At 59.6% G+C, this 16608-nt stretch overlaps 2 protein-coding genes across 2 annotated transcripts in view; both read right to left on the bottom strand.

The window, feature by feature from the left end:
• The window catches only part of GRM4 (glutamate metabotropic receptor 4), a 28316-nt gene extending 19308 nt beyond the window's left edge, over window positions 1-9008 (bottom strand). The window contains exons 1-2 of the mRNA XM_014872615.2: window positions 8475-9008; window positions 2559-2775 (exon numbers count right to left, since the gene is read on the bottom strand). Of these exons, the coding sequence (XP_014728101.1) occupies window positions 2559-2775; window positions 8475-8993 (736 nt within the window). The 5' untranslated portion in view covers window positions 8994-9008. The remainder of the gene's footprint in view (window positions 1-2558; window positions 2776-8474) is intronic.
• A 26-nt stretch (window positions 9009-9034) lies between these two features.
• Window positions 9035-16249, bottom strand: LOC148220932 (uncharacterized). The gene is made up of 5 exons (XM_088180202.1): window positions 16198-16249; window positions 15783-15883; window positions 15393-15496; window positions 14405-14917; window positions 9035-9251 (listed from the first exon to the last, which is right to left on the bottom strand). The coding sequence occupies exons 1-5, from the start codon at window positions 16247-16249 to the stop codon at window positions 9101-9103; spliced, it is 921 nt and encodes a 306-aa protein (XP_088036328.1). The 3' UTR covers window positions 9035-9100.
• Between the last annotated feature and the right edge of the window lie 359 nt (window positions 16250-16608).

Genomic DNA, 16608 nt, shown 5'->3' with positions numbered 1-16608 from the left:
GCTGAGAAGCTTCAACGTGAGGCTCTGCTAAAAATTGAAACTGAAGGTCAAGTTGATAATGCATCAGAAAGCAAACAGCTTGAGTGCGAGCTGCTAACGACAGCAATGAGCATTATTGCCTGATGGAAATAAAACCCGACTCTGAAGGCTCAGGCTTGGCATGAGAAATGAAGCGGAGCGCTGTGGGGAGGAGAGCGGGAGCTGCTCACCCTGAGCTGGGTGCGTGAGGAACCCTTGGGCAGAGCCAGAGTGGGGGCTGGGGATGGGGCTGGGGCTGTTCCTGCCTGTTCCCCCAGCATAAACACCCCCACGGGGGAGCTCCAGCTCTTGACCAACAGCTGGCCAGCCCCTGGCACAGGCCACATCCTCGCTCAGCTCGCAGCTCTGTCCGTCCCTCTGACGGGCTGGAGGCTCCTGGAAGCAGCAACAAATCACAGGATCCTTCAGGCTGCTGGAGAAATGCAACTGAGAGCCAGGGAATATCCCACAGAGGACACAGATCCTTCCCTCCCTCCCAATGGATCTGTGCTTGTGTAAAAGTGTTTGGTGCCAGCAGAGCCCTTTGCACAGGGGAAGACAGAGAGGTGAAGTGGGCAGAGCCTGGCTCTTCCTCCAGCCTGGCATTGCCACCACAGATGGCACAGCTCGGGGGGGGTTTAAATACATAAAATAAAGGAAAGAAAATTTAAAAGCATGGTTTTGGTCCAGCCTCACCATTATTGATGGCTGTGACCCTACTTCCATGGGCAAAGCAGTGTGGCTGACACCCCACACTTGCTCCCAAGGGAGATGCTCCAGGGAGCAGCTCAGAGCCCACCCAGGCCCCCACACAGACAGCTCCCACAAATCTAAATCTCCATCCTGCAGCGTGTCAGGGACACAGCATCACCACTGGCACCACACGGGCTGCCCTCACACTGCAGGCACCGTGGAAATCTGCTTTTTGATAACTAAATTATCACTAATGCACATAATCGCCAGGTTATGTGGATACCCAAATTACAGGACTGCAGCAGCCCCGGATTAACACGGGGCTGTTTCGGCTCCCTGTGCACTCCTTTACTCTGCAATTACGCTGTCAGATCGTTAACATCTGGTTAGAGGAGCTCCTGGTAACCACAGGTATCTCCAAGGAAAAGAGCTCATGCTGCAGCAGGACCACCAGTCACAACCAGCACTCCTTACTGGTGCTTAGTGGAGGAGGAGGAGAGTGGGTTTGAACCGTGAACGGATTCCCCGGGGGGCTGCACCCATGGATGGGGCAGCAGAGCATCCCCCAGCCCCTCCCCAGGCACTGTTACACACACCCAGCACAGCCCCTTTGCATCACCTGCAGCTCCACACAGCCCTGCAGCCGCCACTCAGAGCATCCCCACGCGCTGCTCCTTGCGAAGCCACTGCCCCGTGAAAAATATTCCACTTTTCAAGTGAAAATCCTGAAGAGCAGCTCCCAGGATGGATCCCCAGATGGGTTTCTCTGCATACTAAAAGCACAGCCGGCTCCTGTGCCAGGGAGCGCACGAGAGAGACGGAATTAAGGCTGCTCCTATTTATAGGGCTTTGATTAGGAGCTCATCACCTCGAAGTTTTTATTCCCTTTATCCATTTATAAGGCCATAACACAGTTTGACTGGCTCCAGATAGGCCGGTGTCCCACCGACTTTGCCAGAACCTAATGTGCCATTCAGACACACTTAAGCCTGTAATAAGCAGCAGCCTGTGCCCTGCAGGGGTTTAACTGTCTCAAAAAACATCCTTTAGCTCCTGTCCCACCCCGTGCTGGGGGGCTGAGGTGATGCCAGAGCCAGGAGGGACCCCAGTGCTGTGCCAGCCCCTCCGTGGGGTCCTGGAGCAGCTCCGAGTTTGTGGTAGCAGCACTCACAGCAGCGATTGCCAAGGCTCCTCGCCCATCCTGGGGTTAATTTTGGGTCCCCAAAAGCTCCTGCGCTGCTCCCAAGGCCGCTAATCCCCCCTAAGCATCCCAGAGCTCCCGTCAGCAAAACGCTTTCTGCCTCCAGACAAATCCTCCCAAAGAGTTTTGCTGAGCACGGACTTTCCGCCTGTCCAAAGCCCATAGACAAATTAAAGCACCTGCCCTGGGGGATAATTCTACTAAAATTGGGTGCAGCTCGTGGTGGTGCCAACTTGATTTTCTATTAAAATCTGGGAGTATTTGTAAAAGTCTTGTCTTCTGGAAGGCACCCAGCGCCGTGGCTCAGGCACAGAGGGGGGGGTGAGACAGAGCTCGGTGGAGCTGGGGAGCAGGGAATGGGATCTCGAGATGCTTCCCAAAAGCAGCCTGCCCTGCAGAGTTTTGGATTGGAGATCAAGATTTTGGAGACCAGGACTGCTGGTCCTAAGCTTTTCTGGAAAACTTGGATCCTTGTTTGGGCAGCCCCAAAACCCACACTGCTCCGGAGCCATCCCCCAAACCACACCAATCCATCACCTCATCCTCATCCCACCTCAGCCCAAGGAGTCCAACCAGACACACTCCTCCATCCCATCCTTTTCTCCTCCCGTCTCAGCTACTCCCACCCCGTGAGAGATCCACTCACCATCCTCCCTGGACTTCTGGATGAAGGCCTCCACCCCGCTTTCACCATAGCTGCCCTCGGAGGCCAAGGTGGAGACGTAATTCCACTTGAGGGCTTTGACAATGTCCACCATGGCCTGGGCCTGGTAGGTGTCCGAGGGGACGACACGGGAGAAGAAGTCGTAGCGGCTGTTGTCACTCAGGTCCGGCGCCGTGGAGGCGTAGCTGATCTGGGGGATCTGGGGTGGAGCAGGGAAAGGCACAGATTCAGGGCAAGGAGGGGATGATCTCCACTCCACAGCCATGGCCACGCTCCCAAAACCCTGCTCTGGGGCAGAGGGAGGTGGGAACTGAGGATGAGCACAGGGTTGGTGGAGCATGTGCCACTATCAGGTGCTCCAGGGGACATCGGGGCTTGGGGACCACCTGCAGCTCAGGAGGACCCCAAAAGGGCTTCTGCAGCATCCAGTGCAGGAGAGACCAAAGGAAAAAAATCATAATTCTGTCTTAGCCAGCACTGCCAGGATCTCCCTTTGGCTTCCTCCCAGGAAGGACAGATCCAACCCATCCTGCCCCCCCCGGCCGAGCCCTAAATAAGCCCCTTAAATTAACCAGAGCCCTGCACCTCTCCCAGCACATTGGAATGATTTAGCACCACGGGATCAGGCAATGTTTAACACTTACACAGCACTTTCCATCTCCAAAATGCACCACACATTCTCATTTATCTTAAAGATGGAAAAGGCTTATTAAATTATCAAGCCCAGGTTCTCCCCACCAGCTGTGGGAATCCGAGTTGGTGTGATAAGCCCCAGCCAACTCACTGGGAGCCCAGGAGAGAGCTGCATCCCAGGGATCAGATGTGCACCAGGGCCACCCCATGGACCCTCCTGGGTGTCCCAACCCTCCTGGCCCCACTCCATCCTCCTCCAGTCCTGCATCTCCCAGTTCCTCCTTTATTTCTCTGTGATTTCCCCTCTCCCACTCCTGCCTCTCTCTATTAAATGCGATTCTGGTGTTATAAACCCACGACTGCACCTGAATGCTAAAAGGCCCCTGGAAAGGAGCAGCCACCCTTCTACCTGCCTGCGAAACAGGAGATGAAAAAAGGGAGAGATGGAGCAGGAGTGGGAGAGGGAGAGGAAGGAATCTTTATCAAGGCACAAATAGGATTACTCCCCGTGACAATCTGCTTTGTGCTCCGTTCCGAGGGGCTCTGATCTGCTCGTTGGGGATCTCTGACTGGAGCCCGGTGCCTGAGGCTCCATTAAAATTCTGCTCAGCAGGTGAGGAGCTCGCCTGGCAATCGCTCATCCCGGGGGGAGCAGGGGGGCTGCTCCCTGCACAATCCCTCCTCTTCCCTGCCAAACCTGCAGGATGGCCACAGCACAGTCAAAGGGGATGTGGGAGCAGGGATGCTCCCAAAATGATCTCAAAATTATTTTTCCCCTGCCAAGAGTTTTGGTTCAACCTCTTGCACAGGGCACTGGTGATGGAGACATCCCAGCTATTCCCCATGCCACCACCATCCCACCCAAGTTCCAACAGCCTGCAATTAAACCCTGGCCTGCCCATCCTGCTCCAGCCTCAGCCGGAAAACAAAGCCCAGAAAATACCTGTTGATCCTCAGGCTACGGACTGGAAGCTGTATTTTAATAAACAAAAGGAAAGGGCTTTTTTCTCTCACTCCTCTGCCTTGGATGAAAGTGAAAATAAAATACCAGTTCCCAAATGACCATTTCATAGATTTCTTCTGCCTTTCCCCCCCTCTGCCTTTTTGATAGCCCAACTCCTGGCACCAGCTATTTTCTCAGATAAAAGACAAAAGTCCTTTTAGGTACATAAAAGTAAAATGCAGGCAGGGAATTCAAGGTTCTTAGAAAGAAGGATGGGAAGAGGGAGCAGGAAACATCTCTCAGTTGCAAAGTTGGGCACTGGTGGTCTCTTGTCTGGCTCTCTCCAGCCTGGGACAAGCACTGTTGAGGAAATCAGTAGCTCTCCTGCACCCCAAGAGTTCCTTGTCCCATCAAGAGTGGGGAGTGACCCCAGGGCAGGGGGATCCCCTTCCTTGTCTTGTTTTGAATCAAAAACCATCACCCAGAAGCACCCCGAGCCTGGAGAAACATCCCTTGGGGTAAGAGAGAGGTGGGAGGTGGGGGTGTTGTCAGGGTCAATGGACTGCTGTGACTGACTTCAAATGCACTGGGAAAGCTGCATTTGGTACCTTCCATCATCAGCCATCATTAATGTGGCTCGGGAGCTGCTGTGGTGTTTTCTCCACCAGCGAGAGACAGAATCCCCTCAGATTGAGAAGAATTAGGCAAAGGTGGAGATTTCAGCACATCCCAGCTCAGGCTTAAACCATTGATGTCAACATCAGACTGAGCAGGCAGGAAGGAAGATCCAAAAACCAACCAAAAACCAACCAGAAAACCCCAAAACCACGGCAGAGCCAGAGCTGGGCACACTGGTCAGGAGCACCCCACGAGCGGGGGCTCCTGCATCAACCTCCCCATACCAGAAACAGGGTCGGGAGCAGCTAATTCCCTCCCTATAATTATTAATTTCATGCATATCTTATGCAAACCCCTGGTTCGCCGACAAGATGGAATTGATTTAATTAGAATTTCCATCATCGAGCCATTTGGATGGCAGCTTTTAATTAGGGAGAGCGTTAAGCACCGCAGGGGCTGGAGCAGCGAGGGGCTGAGCGGGGCTGCTCGGGACTCGGCGTCGGGATGGAAGGAGCTGCAGCCCCATCCTGCTGCCCCTTCCCTGGGCACGGGGTCAGGCCCGGGATCCAGCCCTCAGCATCTCCCTGGAGAGGGAAAAGACAGAAATAAAACTCCAGGAAGTACAGCAGGTGCACAAGAGGATGCTGTCCTTGATCCCAGATCTGCCACTACCCATCCCACTCCTCAACAAGCCATGCCCAGGGACCCCTCACGGCTGGGGGCAGCCCAAGGGGAGCCAGGCAGCCTCGATTTGTTTCGATAAGTGAAGAGCAAGGAATTGAAGCGGCAGCAGCGGGTGATTAATCAGAGCGTCCCCCGGCCACCTTCCCGCTCGGTGAAGGTTATTTACCTGCTGAGCGGGGAAGCGTGTCCTGCATGGCTCCACCCCACTGCCCCCACAGCCTCGGGGCACCTCGACACGGGCCAGGGGGGCTCAGCACTGCCAGGGGGGCTCAGAATCAAGGGCTGCCCCAGCTCTGCCCCTGCCAGCCCCAGGCATCGCGGGTCTGCAGGTGCAGAGTGCGCGGCTGCAGCGCGGGCAGCGCCGTCCTCAGGTGAATTATTCATGTTGTACAACAGCCCTGCGCTGCAGAGAGCGGCTGCACTCGCAGGAAACAATCGCCTCAAAGTGCCTGGCACGTGTCAAACCCAGCCTCTGGCTGCTCACCCCACCTTGGCACAGCTCTTTCTGGGTGGGGACAAAAAACGCATCTCAGATCCCAAAGCAGCTTTTAGGGGATCCCATTTGCAGGAGGAATCCTGGTTTCCTTGACACCGTCACCGCTGTGGTGGGTAGAGCTGGGGCTGGAGAGGCAGCAGCAAGGGGTGGGAAGGAGCTGGAACGTGCCAGAGCGCTCTGGCAGTGACGCCACAGAGATGCTATCACACGGATTTGGGGAAAGGATTTTCTGCAGGCAGAGCGACGAGGAGTAATGAAACCGGCTTGGACAGAGGATGCCGCATCTGCAAGTTGTTCCACTGATGTACAGCTTTAATTAGGAGGCGGCAGCTAACGAAGGACCCGTTATTTATTTATGTAGTGCAGGAGCAACAAAAGCCCTGGCAGGGAGGAGCAAGGCCAGCCTAGCGGGGAGGGCTGTGCAGGGGATGGAGCACAGGAGGGAGTGTGGGATGCTACAAAGGGACAACAGCAGGGAAAGCATCATTTTGAGACAGGCACAGCCACCTGCAGCGTGCTCATGGTCACAGGAGAGAAGGGGGAAAACTGGGGGGGCTGCTGTGCCCCGCTCCCAGCCAGGGCTCTGCAGGACTCGTGCAGACTCCTCGCCTTGGTGGACTTTAATTCATTCCATGCTTCTTGCTGGATAACCCAGATGTTCTGGAGCCTTTCCAGATGTTCTGGAACCCTCCTCAAGAACCACTTGAGCACTTCCGAACACTTGGAACACCCCGCAGGGAGGGTCCCTGTCCCAGCTCCCAGCACTTTCCGCCAGCATCCCCGTGCTGGAGGAGCACCGAGGGGGACGGGAGTGACACAGCAACACGGGGCCAAGCAGGAGCAGAGTTCCAGCCAGTGCCATGCCCCAGGGAATGGGCAGAGGCAGCTGCCTGTGCCCGAGGCAGCCAACACTTTGCTGAACCTCGGAGCAGAGTCACCCGCGCTTAAAGGTCAGCGGCGGCGTGAAATGGAAGTCGCCTTATTCTCATTTTAAGCATGTCCCTGCCATAAAAGCAGTGTTTGAATAACAAAGAGCAGCAGCAGCACTCGGGTCGTGGCAGGGGGAAGAGACTCCAGAATCCCCAAACCCCCAGCCCTGCCTGCTGCAGGAATGGCTGTGCCCAGACGGGTGGGAAGAGATCCCAATCCCATGGGAATGGTGTCTCTGTGCTGGGACCACTGAGGAGGGCACCAACCCCCACACTGGGATTCACTGCTGTCTAGGAAAGGCTGAAATTTTCCTTATTCTCCTCTCCCAAGGGGTTTTCTCCATCCTCTACCTGCTCATCTCCCCACTTGCATTTCTTCCCTGTCCCGTTGGGCTGGGATCAGCTCTGGATTAAAGCTTCTGGGGTTCAGAGTGCACCAGCAGCAGCACCAGTGCCTGGCTGCTCAGTTGGGGCAGGGCTGCCCAAGGACTAAACTGGAAGAGAATGGTGAGGGAAAAAAAAAAAAGAACCTAGAAAGACTTCACTTGCCCCTGACTATTCTGACTGTCACTCTCCTGTCTCCTTCCACACTGCCAGCATCCCTCCTCCTCTCCAGAGCAAGTATTCAATCTTTTTTGTCTTGGCAAATAGCTTTTAAGTTCCTCCCACTCCCTCTAATTTATATTATTTTAATTATTGAATAGCCCTCTCACTCGTCGCCTGGAACATTAACACATTTTTTAAAAAAAAGGGACCCAGAAAAATCAAACTCCATCAGCGATCTGGTTTTTCCGTCTTCACTAACAGCTTCCAGCCCTCCCAGGAGGGGACCCAGCTCTCAGCACGCTGGGCTGGCAGAGGAAGAGGAGGGGGAAGAGAGAGGGGGAAACAGCACCAATCCTGCAGAACACACACGTTTCAGGGTGCTGGGAGAAGGCCAAGATGGGATGGGGCCCCCATTGCCACTGAAGGTGCAGAATATTTACATTTCTCCCTCATTTCTGCAGAGCAACCCTTGTTCACACACTCTGCAGCCCAGGGACGTGGTTGTGGATAAATAAATGTACAGCAAGAGGGGAAGGAATTAACAGCTCCTCAGCATTCCTGCGGCTGGCAGAGAGCAAGAGAGAGAGTCCTACTCATCCCATCACATCCTGAGCACCCTGGTGTTGCTGACACAGGACAAGTGTCCCCAGTCTGGCTGATGTCCCCAGGCTGGAGGAGAGCTGTCCCCTGCCATGGGCCATCGCAGCCTCCAGCCACCTGGCTCAGGTGGAATTTACATTTTGGGGTATAACCACACCCCTGACAGAGCATCCCCCAGAACCAGCAGCAAACCCACCCTCAGCCCACCTCCCATCCAGCGCCACAAAGCCGGGGGAGATGAGACAGAAATCCTCCTGCTCCGAGTGTCGTCACTGCAGGGGGATGGAGGAAGGGATCCCCAGGGACCTGGGGGAGGCAGGAGAAGCATTTTGAACAACACCAGCTCTGCCTCCCCCCAGCTGTGGAGGAAGAGGCACTTGTGGAGAAACGCCACCAAAGCACCTGCAGGGGTTTTGCCGAGGGGTTCTCTTCACCTGGCCCAGCCCTACCTTGAAGAGCCGCAGGATGTTGGCCACCATGATGGACACGGAACTGCCCGAGGCGCCGATGACACCGACCACCCGCTCTGGCTTGGTGATGATGGGGGGCCCCCCGCTGACACAGCGCACCTCGGTGCTGTCCTTCTCGATGAGAGCCTGCACGAAGGTCAGAGACTGCTCCAGGGCGTGCGTGTCCCGCGAGCACGTGTCCAGGATGCGGGCGCCCAGCGTGATGTTGGGCAGCAGGTCGGGGTCGTTGTTGATGCGGTCCAGGGCGAAGAGCATGGCCTCCAGGCGATGGATGCCCTTCTCCTTCTTCAGCTCCCCGCAGGCTTTGCCCTCGGCGCCCCGGCCGTGCACGGGGAAGAGCCCCCCGAGCGTGATGTCCCCGTCGATGCGGATGGAGTTCATGTGCGGGTAGCCCTGGCCTTTGGGCTTGGCAGCACCCCCGGGAGCCCACCCCCAGCTCCAGGCACTCAGGAGGAGGCAGAAGGACAAACGCTCCATGCAAAAGTGACCCCCGCTCATCGCCAAGGCCGTGCTGGGGCAGAGCTCGGGCCGGGAACGCGGCGCTCAGGGGGCCGGGCTGGGCCGGGAGGGCGGCATGGCTCCGCAGGGATCCCGCTCCGGCACCGTCAGCGGCTCCCGACGGTGCTGCCGGCCCCGAAGGAGCAGCGGGAGGTCGGGATGCAGGAAGGTGCCGGGGTCTGCATGGCTACACCAGGGAGGAGAGACAGCAGCAGAGACAGGAGCCCACGCAAAGCTTCGGGTCCTTCCTCCGGAGACCTTGGAGGGACAGGGGAAACGGGGAGAGAGAAAATTAAGCAGGAGCAGGAAGAGGACGTCGGCTATTCCAGCTTTCATCAGGGAGCTGCGGAAATTAGCACCGGGGATTATTGCAAAAAATAGATTTGGGATTCACTGGGTCTTTGATTCATGACAGGGGTTTTGGCTTAGCCCAAATTGCATCCGGGCAGAGGGGCCAGTCAGGGCTTCAGGGACACCGTGCCCCACAGAGCAGGACAGGTCAGTGACCAGCTTGGAGGGGGCCCTGAGACCCTGTCCCTTCTTAAGGGAACTGCAAGGGTGGCACAAGTCCCAACACTCAAGTGCTCAGAGTGGGGCAAACCCCACACACACCCTGATCCCTGCCTATCCTAAAACACCTCTACTTTTTCCCAACGAGTTTTGCAGTCACCTTCCACAGCCCACTTGTCTTGAGCCCCACAAACTGAGCTCTGCATCCTCAGCTCCGCCAAAACCCAGCGTTCTGAATCCGAGTCACAACCCAAAGCACGGCGCTCCCGCCGCTCTCCCTTCAGGCCATGGATTCCTGAACCAGCAGCTGCTTCCGTTATCGACAGCTTCCAGCAGCCGATATCGACAGCACCTGAGCTGCCCCCGGCCCAGCAGACAGCCCCTGCCTCAGTTTCCCCCCGACACAGGTTCCCCCTCGTGCCCATCCCTGCCGCCTCCCAGCAGCCGCTGATGGATGCTGAGAGCAGCGCATGATTAATGCAGGCACCGAAAGCAGCGCGGAGCCGAGCAGGCAAATGCATTCCCCAGGCAGGACAGGCAGCAACAGTGAGACCAAGGAAACGGCTTAAATTAATCTCAGCTCAAGCCCAGAGCCGGCACCCAAGCCCACGGCTGCCGGACCGAACCTCACCGGCCCCGAGGGTGCTCCCGCTCCGCTGCCATCCCAGCCAGGAGGACCCTGGCTTCAACTCACCTCCATGAATTATGCACCTGCCCGCCCGCCGCAGCGCTTGAAGGCCCATCTCCAAAGCGATTCTGACAGCCGGGGCTTTTAAGGAACCAGAATTACCCGGTGCCCAGCTCCGTGCTTCCAAAGGCAGGAGGTTGGGAATGCTGCAGCAAAACCCCCGCCCCAGCCTGGCGGGAGAGTGCGGCCCTGCTGGGATGGGGATCAGGGATCAGCCCTCTGCATGGTCCTGTCTCCTCTGCAAGGAGCACCCCTCGCATCACCAGTGGGCACGGAGCAGGGCAATGTGGCTCCTGGCACGGCCTGGGAGCAGGTCAGGCTCTGCCCGTGCTGGGGAGGAAGATGAGGATGGGGAGATGAAGGGATGCTCCGACACCACAACCGCCTTCACAGCCCCGCACCAGCCAAAAGCAGGTCGCCTCTCCCACCCTCATCCCTGGAGCTGCAACATTTCTGCCCATCAAAGGTGGGATGCTCACACCACGGACCCGCTCCCAGGAAAACCCTCAGAGCCCACGGCTGCTCCCGCTGAGCTGGCAGTGCCCCCAGAGCCCGCTGCCTTTCCCTTTCTTCTTTTAAGCTTTTTCCCTCTCTGTTCTCTCCCCTTTGTGGCTCCTTTGATCATATAATCTGAACGAACTGAAGGTAAAAATATCACGGCAGGCAAGAAGAAAGCACAAATAATGGGGAGAGGAGGAGGGAACTGGTTTGGAACCCTCACGGAATCATCGGGGGAGATGGAGCCGGAGTTACCCCACGAGCCCCTGCTGCAAACGGCCCAGGAAGGGGTGACAGATGAGCAGCCCTGTCCCCTCCACCTGCCCCCAGCAAGCCCTCAGCCACACACAAGTCACTGCTTCCACACAGCCCAGACCTTGGTTCCACCATGCCTGAACCTCCCCAAAGCAGCTGCTCCACCAGGGGCACATCTGGAGGGCGATGCACATCTGGAAGACACCTGCCCACAGCAGGTGCTCATGGAGCAGAGAACTCCCTTATCCACACGCTCCGGGCAGCGAGGGGCCACAGCCGCCCTCCTGCCCCACCTGCACAGCTCCTGCCCCACCTGCACGGCTCCACAGGGGAACCCCGAGGGTGGGAATAACACGATGGGATCATCACTCATCGTGCTTACCCCAGCCCCAAAGGAAGGAGCAGTTCTGCTTTCTCCTATCTGCACCAGCACAGCACGGGTGAGGACAGAGCCTTCCCATCGCCCCCATCCCGGCTGTGCCGCAGCCCCATCCGGATCCGGGAGGTGGCACAAGCACCAACCAAACCGAGACCTCCAGAGCCCGGGCGTGGGTCATGCCCTGCCCGAGCCAGGCTGGGCTGAGCAGCACCAGGGCAGAGGGAGCCGGTGCTCGGTGCTGCTGCCCCAGGACAGGCAGAGCCCTGCGGGTCCCGGCACCCCGGACACGGGGCCGGGCAGCACGGTGGCATCCTGCCCCCCTCTAGTGGTGGCCATCGGCATCGCCAGCCGCGGAGGGCCCTGGAAGGAACAGGAGAAGGCTCAGCTGGGCAGGCGAGCCCCCCTTGGGGCGACCTGGTCTAGTGGAAGGTGTCCCTGCCCGTTTCAAGGGCTGGAACTGCAGGAGCGTTAAGGTCCCTTCCAACCCGAGCCATTCTGTGACTACATGAAATCAAACCGATTAAAAATTCCCCCGCATCACAGAGATCTCCTGCTGCAAAACCCTCTCCAGTGCCTGGAGGAGCCACCGGCCACCCCAGGCATCACCTCTGTGGCTCTTTCCCACAGCTCCTTCTGCACGTCCCCGCAAGCACTGCCCGGGCTGGGCTGTGATGGGACACTCCGGACAGATCCCTCTCCGAGCAGACCCCACTCCCCAGAGCTCTGCCTGCAGCAGATCCATCATCTCCCAGTTCAGAGACAGAGCATTTTCTGGGGCTCGTTAAACCCAGCAGAAGCTGAGCTGGTTACACAGCCCAGGAGATGCAGCAATAATCAGCCAAGAGCACCCAGCACTCACCTGCACATCCCCAGCTGCCAAAGAGCCCAGGTCCACCTGCACCAGAGACTCCAGCCCAGCCTTGGCACTGGGAGGGCTGTGCCAGCTTAAGCCACACTGGCTCCTACCAGCTCCACAGCATCTTTTTGAAAATCAAGGCTATTTCTTTCCCCACCTGCTCTTCCTCCAGCAAGCAGGGCCAGCCAGCAGGCAGCACAATATCCCAATTAGTGTACACTCACTCTTCCCGCTAGCAAGCAGCTACAGGGTACTTTGCTTGGCTCCTGGTCTTTTTAATTGCAAAAGCTCCATGAAATAGAGCAGAATTGAGACGTGGACAGAAGGAGGGGATGCCAGGTTAAGTTCTTTCCCGACAAGCAAAACCTTAAGTATTCAGGTCCAATACCCCGGCAAGGCCACGGCTCAGCAGGCAGCCGTGAGCAGAGACCCCGGATTGTGCCATCCAAACCCCCCCAGCAAGCTCCAAAACGCAGCCCTCACCCCAGCAACCCCTCGAACGATGCATGAACCGATATCACACCGCTCACACAAGCCCAAGCCCATCACCAAGGTACCAACTCGTCTTCTCTGCAACAAGGTCCTGCCAGCACCCGGCTCAGAGCCCCACGGTGAGGAAAAGCTGGGTACAACCACCCACCTCAGTGCCCCGGAGCATCTCCTGAAGGATGCTGAAGTCCAAACAAAAGTGCTCCCGTAGGGCGCAGATGAGATCCAGGGAATATTTATCACACCGTATTTATATATGTCCTTAACTGCAGCAAGCCCTCTCCTTCCGTCTCCCTCCCGCTGCCAAGCAGGTCAGGGCTAATCCCTCACTTTGAAGGATGGGATGGCGCGGCAGGGGGGGAAGGCGAGCAGGATCCAGCCCCGGAGCAAACGGAGAGAGAACAGCGGCTCACCTTGCGGGCAGGCGGAGCGAGGTCTCCGCCGGCAGCCGGCGCAGAGCTCCAGCAGGAGCGGCTGGAAGGGAGGGAAGGAGCCGCCGCTCGTCCCCGCTCCTGCCACGTGCAGCAGAATCCCGCAATTAATTTTTTATCGCCATCTGCAATTTGGGACGGTGCTGGCTCCGAGCGAGAGCGCGGCCTGACTGCCGGTGCCCGGCAGTGCCGGCGGCAGCGCGCCGTGTCCCCGCTTCCCATCACACCTACGCCCCGACACTGCGGTCTGGCACTGCCAGCCCCTGCCCACACCCCCCCGGCGGTGACTCCAGAGACCCCCATCCTGAGCCAGGCTCGGTGCGGGGCCATCCAGGGAACTGCAGGGAGGAAAATCCTCCCTGAGACGCAGCGCCCGGGAGGAAGAGCCGGTGCCCGCAGCGGGCGCGAAGCCGGGGAGGGCGGCGGGCGCGGGTTCACGTATGTTATAATTAGGACCTGCCACTTCTTCAAGCCGTTGCCTTTCTGGGAAGAGCTGGAAGGGGGTGGCTGAGCTGACAAATCCATCCTCCTCCTGCCTGATGCCAAAGTTGAAGCACGTGATGCTCTTTTTTGGGGAGCCGTTAGGCTCCTCCACAGGGTGATGATGGCCCCCGGCATGTGGGACCAGGCCATGGCTCCACTCGAGCTTGGATCCCCACATGAAAATCCCCTTGACGCTGCTCCGACACCGCGGGGTGTAGCTCAGCATCCCTAGCCCAGTGTCTGATGCTGTCCTCAGAAGGGCTTTGCCTGTAGCCCCCCAGCCTGGGGCAGCTGGAGCCACCTGGGGCTGCCCTGGGGACCCTCTGCCATCACAGAGAGGGACCTCCCTCACCAGGGCCTCCGGCACTGCCCCTCCAGCTCGGCCAGGCTGGCTAAAATCAGGCGGGATCTCTGCACATCCCATCGGACCGAGCCTCCCGGCGCAGAGGTGACAGGTCACAGGGAAAAACCTCTTGTCCCAGCTGTCCCCCCCGCCACAGCCTTGCCCAGCGCATCCCCCAGCGCTTCCCCCGCTGCCTGGTGCGGATAAACGCTGCTTACAGGGCGCAGAGGCAGGGAAGGAAAAGAGCTTTTTCTTTTGGCAGTTCTCGTGGTGTTTTCCCGAGCTCCTCGCTGCATTCAACAGATCAGCTCTGCTCCTTCCCTTCATCCTTCCGTCCCTCCCCGAGCCCTGCCCGGGGCACACGGCTACTGCCGGCGGGCTCCTGCGGTGACCGCCAGCCCTGCCCTGTGCCACTCCCGCCGAGCCCCGAGCCACAGGTCACCTGCAGCGCGATGGCGATGGCAAAGGCAGTGACTCACCCGCAGCCTCTCCGTCGCAGCCGCCGCCGAAGGCAGCGGGCATCCCCCAGTGCCGGAGCAGCCCACGGAAAATCACCCGGCTGGCAGAGCACGGCAAACTCATCACACCGAGGGGAGGAGGAGGAGGAGGAGGAGGAGGAGGAGGAGGAGGAGGGCTGCCGGGGCTGCACCCGGGCAGGCAGTGGGAGAGTTCTCCGGTTTTTTCTCACGGCTGCCAACTTCCCCAGCGGCTCCCGGCGCCTCAGATCCGCTCGCCCGGAGAGCGCCAAGGAGCGGGAGAACGCTCCGGAGAGGAAACGGAGCCCGTGCTGGAGCGCGGCTCTGCCCGGCCCAGCGCTGCCTCCGAGGGGTCGCTCCAGCGCCGGGGAAGAGTCGTATCCCCCAGAGCCCCTCCGAGCTGGCAGGGGAAGCACCTTGAGCCCTTCGCCGCTCTCCTGTCCCCCCTGCCCTGCCCTGCGGCGGCTCTGCGGGCGCTGCCCGCTGCGGCGAGGCGAGGGCAGCCCCCGCCGGCGCCTCGGCCACGGTCACGGCCACCCGCCCCTGCCCGCTGCCTCCTGCCCCGACCCCTGCCAGCCCCCTCCGTCCGGACGAGCCTCCCCGCTCCCCTCCCGGAGCCCTGGCCGGCCAGTAGGCACCTCTGGGGACAAAGGTGGCAGGTTGGGGACCGGGACAAGGGGTGCCCTCCGTGCCCCTCCCGGAGGGGACACAGCGAGGCGAGGAGGGGACAGCGCTCCGCAGTCCCCAACAATGAATAATGCAATGAGTGCGAGAGGGGGGGAGCGCTGGGGGTTCCGGGCTGCAGCCCCCGCTGTCGCAGCCCCCCCAACCCAAAAATAAGAAGGAAAGGCGGAAAATTCGGTGGAGCTTTGTGGAGGGGGGGGAGAGGCGAGGCTGCAGGGAGGGGGAGCGGGGGGCACTCCGGCTCCGGGGGAAGGTGCGGGGGCACCGGGCGTCCCGGGGATGCTCCCCCCGCGCCTCCCGCACTTACCCGCGGGCAGTGCCAAGTTGGCGGCGCCGCTGGCCCCGTCTCCGCCCGGTGCCCGGTGCGGCGATCCGCCCCCGGCCCGGGGGCGCGGGCAGCCCGGGGGGGCCCTGCGGCGTGCGGCGGGGGCGGCCCCGGCCCCCCCAGCCCCGGCCCGGCCCGGGAGCCGAGCGAGCCGCAGCCGGGCGGGACCCGCCGCGCTCCGCGCACCGCAGCCGCGGCGAGGAGGAGGAGGAGGAGGAAGAGGTGGAGAAGGGGGAGGAGGAGGGGGAAAAGGAGGAGGAGGAGAGCCGGGGCCGGGGAAGTTTTGCATGAAGAGGAGCTGGGAAGCCCGCCGCCGGCTTTGCCAGCCTCTTAAAGCACTAGCGCAGCGCGGGGACCCCCGCCCCAGCGCACCCCCGGCTCCTGGCGGAAGGGTCTCCCCGCCAGGCTGCTGAGGGTCTCCAGCTCCTTGCAGTGACAGCCATCCTCAAATTCCCTTTCCCAGGTGAGAGCAGCTCCCGCAAGCAGTGACGAGGGAGGATGCTCGTCACCCCAAGCCGTTGCCCTTCTCTTCTCCCTCCCACAACGCGCTGCCAGCCCCCCGCCCCGCGGAGCTCGGCTCCTGCCTCGCCTGCTTTCCCCATCAATCCCCCCCGCCGGGCCCCGCGGCTCCGAGGAGCCCGTCGTGCTGTGTCGATTCATTAATCCAGAGAAAACACAACCCCCTGGTAATGGCCATTGACACATTAACTGCTGCGATCCATCACGGTAATGACACGGTGGTGATTGCTCGGTCACCGGAGCAATTAGGGCACACCTTGGCGCTCACCTGCGGGCATGCGGGGCTGCCAGGGCTCCCAGCCCCTCCTAGGGGGACCCATCCGCTCAAACGAAGCGGGGTCTGGCTGTGGGGAGGGCTCTCTGCCCCTCCCAGCACCAAAGAACCAAGCAAGAACCACAAACACACAGTTCCAGCCTCACCTTCCCTACGGGGTGACTTGTGTTGCTCGTTTGTAACAGCGAAATCCCAGCCCTGGTGAGGGTCAGCTGGGGCCCGAGCGGGCTGGTTGCCCTTATAAAAGGTTCCTTTCCACCCAAATCCTGGTTAGGAGGATGGAGAGGAGCCGATTTTGCAGAAGCAAAACTGGGGATTGCCCAGCTCCAGCACAATGCCCCGGCTGGGCCTTTGAGAGAGCTGCAACCTCCCCAGTGAGATGCACCTCCTGAAAAGCTGCCCAGC

Source organism: Sturnus vulgaris, chromosome 29, assembly GCF_052056855.1.
Source record: "Sturnus vulgaris isolate bStuVul1 chromosome 29, bStuVul1.hap1, whole genome shotgun sequence".
In the NCBI taxonomy this organism is placed as follows: domain Eukaryota; kingdom Metazoa; phylum Chordata; class Aves; order Passeriformes; family Sturnidae; genus Sturnus; species Sturnus vulgaris.
This window is presented reverse-complemented; position numbering and strand designations above follow the sequence as displayed.

What these genes read in the sequence shown, in the direction of transcription:
- LOC148220932 (XM_088180202.1), bottom strand. Translation starts at nt 16,249, where the DNA reads ATGGGTCCCCCTAGGAGGGGCTGGGAGCCCTGGCAGCCCCGCATGCCC. An exon ending in CCTTCCGCCAGGAGCCGGGG is followed by an intron (nt 15,497 to 15,782) that starts GTGCGCTGGGGC and finishes CGCACGCCGCAG; the next exon opens with GGCCCCCCCGGGCTGCCCGC. An exon ending in CAACTTGGCACTGCCCGCGG is followed by an intron (nt 14,918 to 15,392) that starts GTAAGTGCGGGA and finishes ACCGTGGCCGAG; the next exon opens with GCGCCGGCGGGGGCTGCCCT.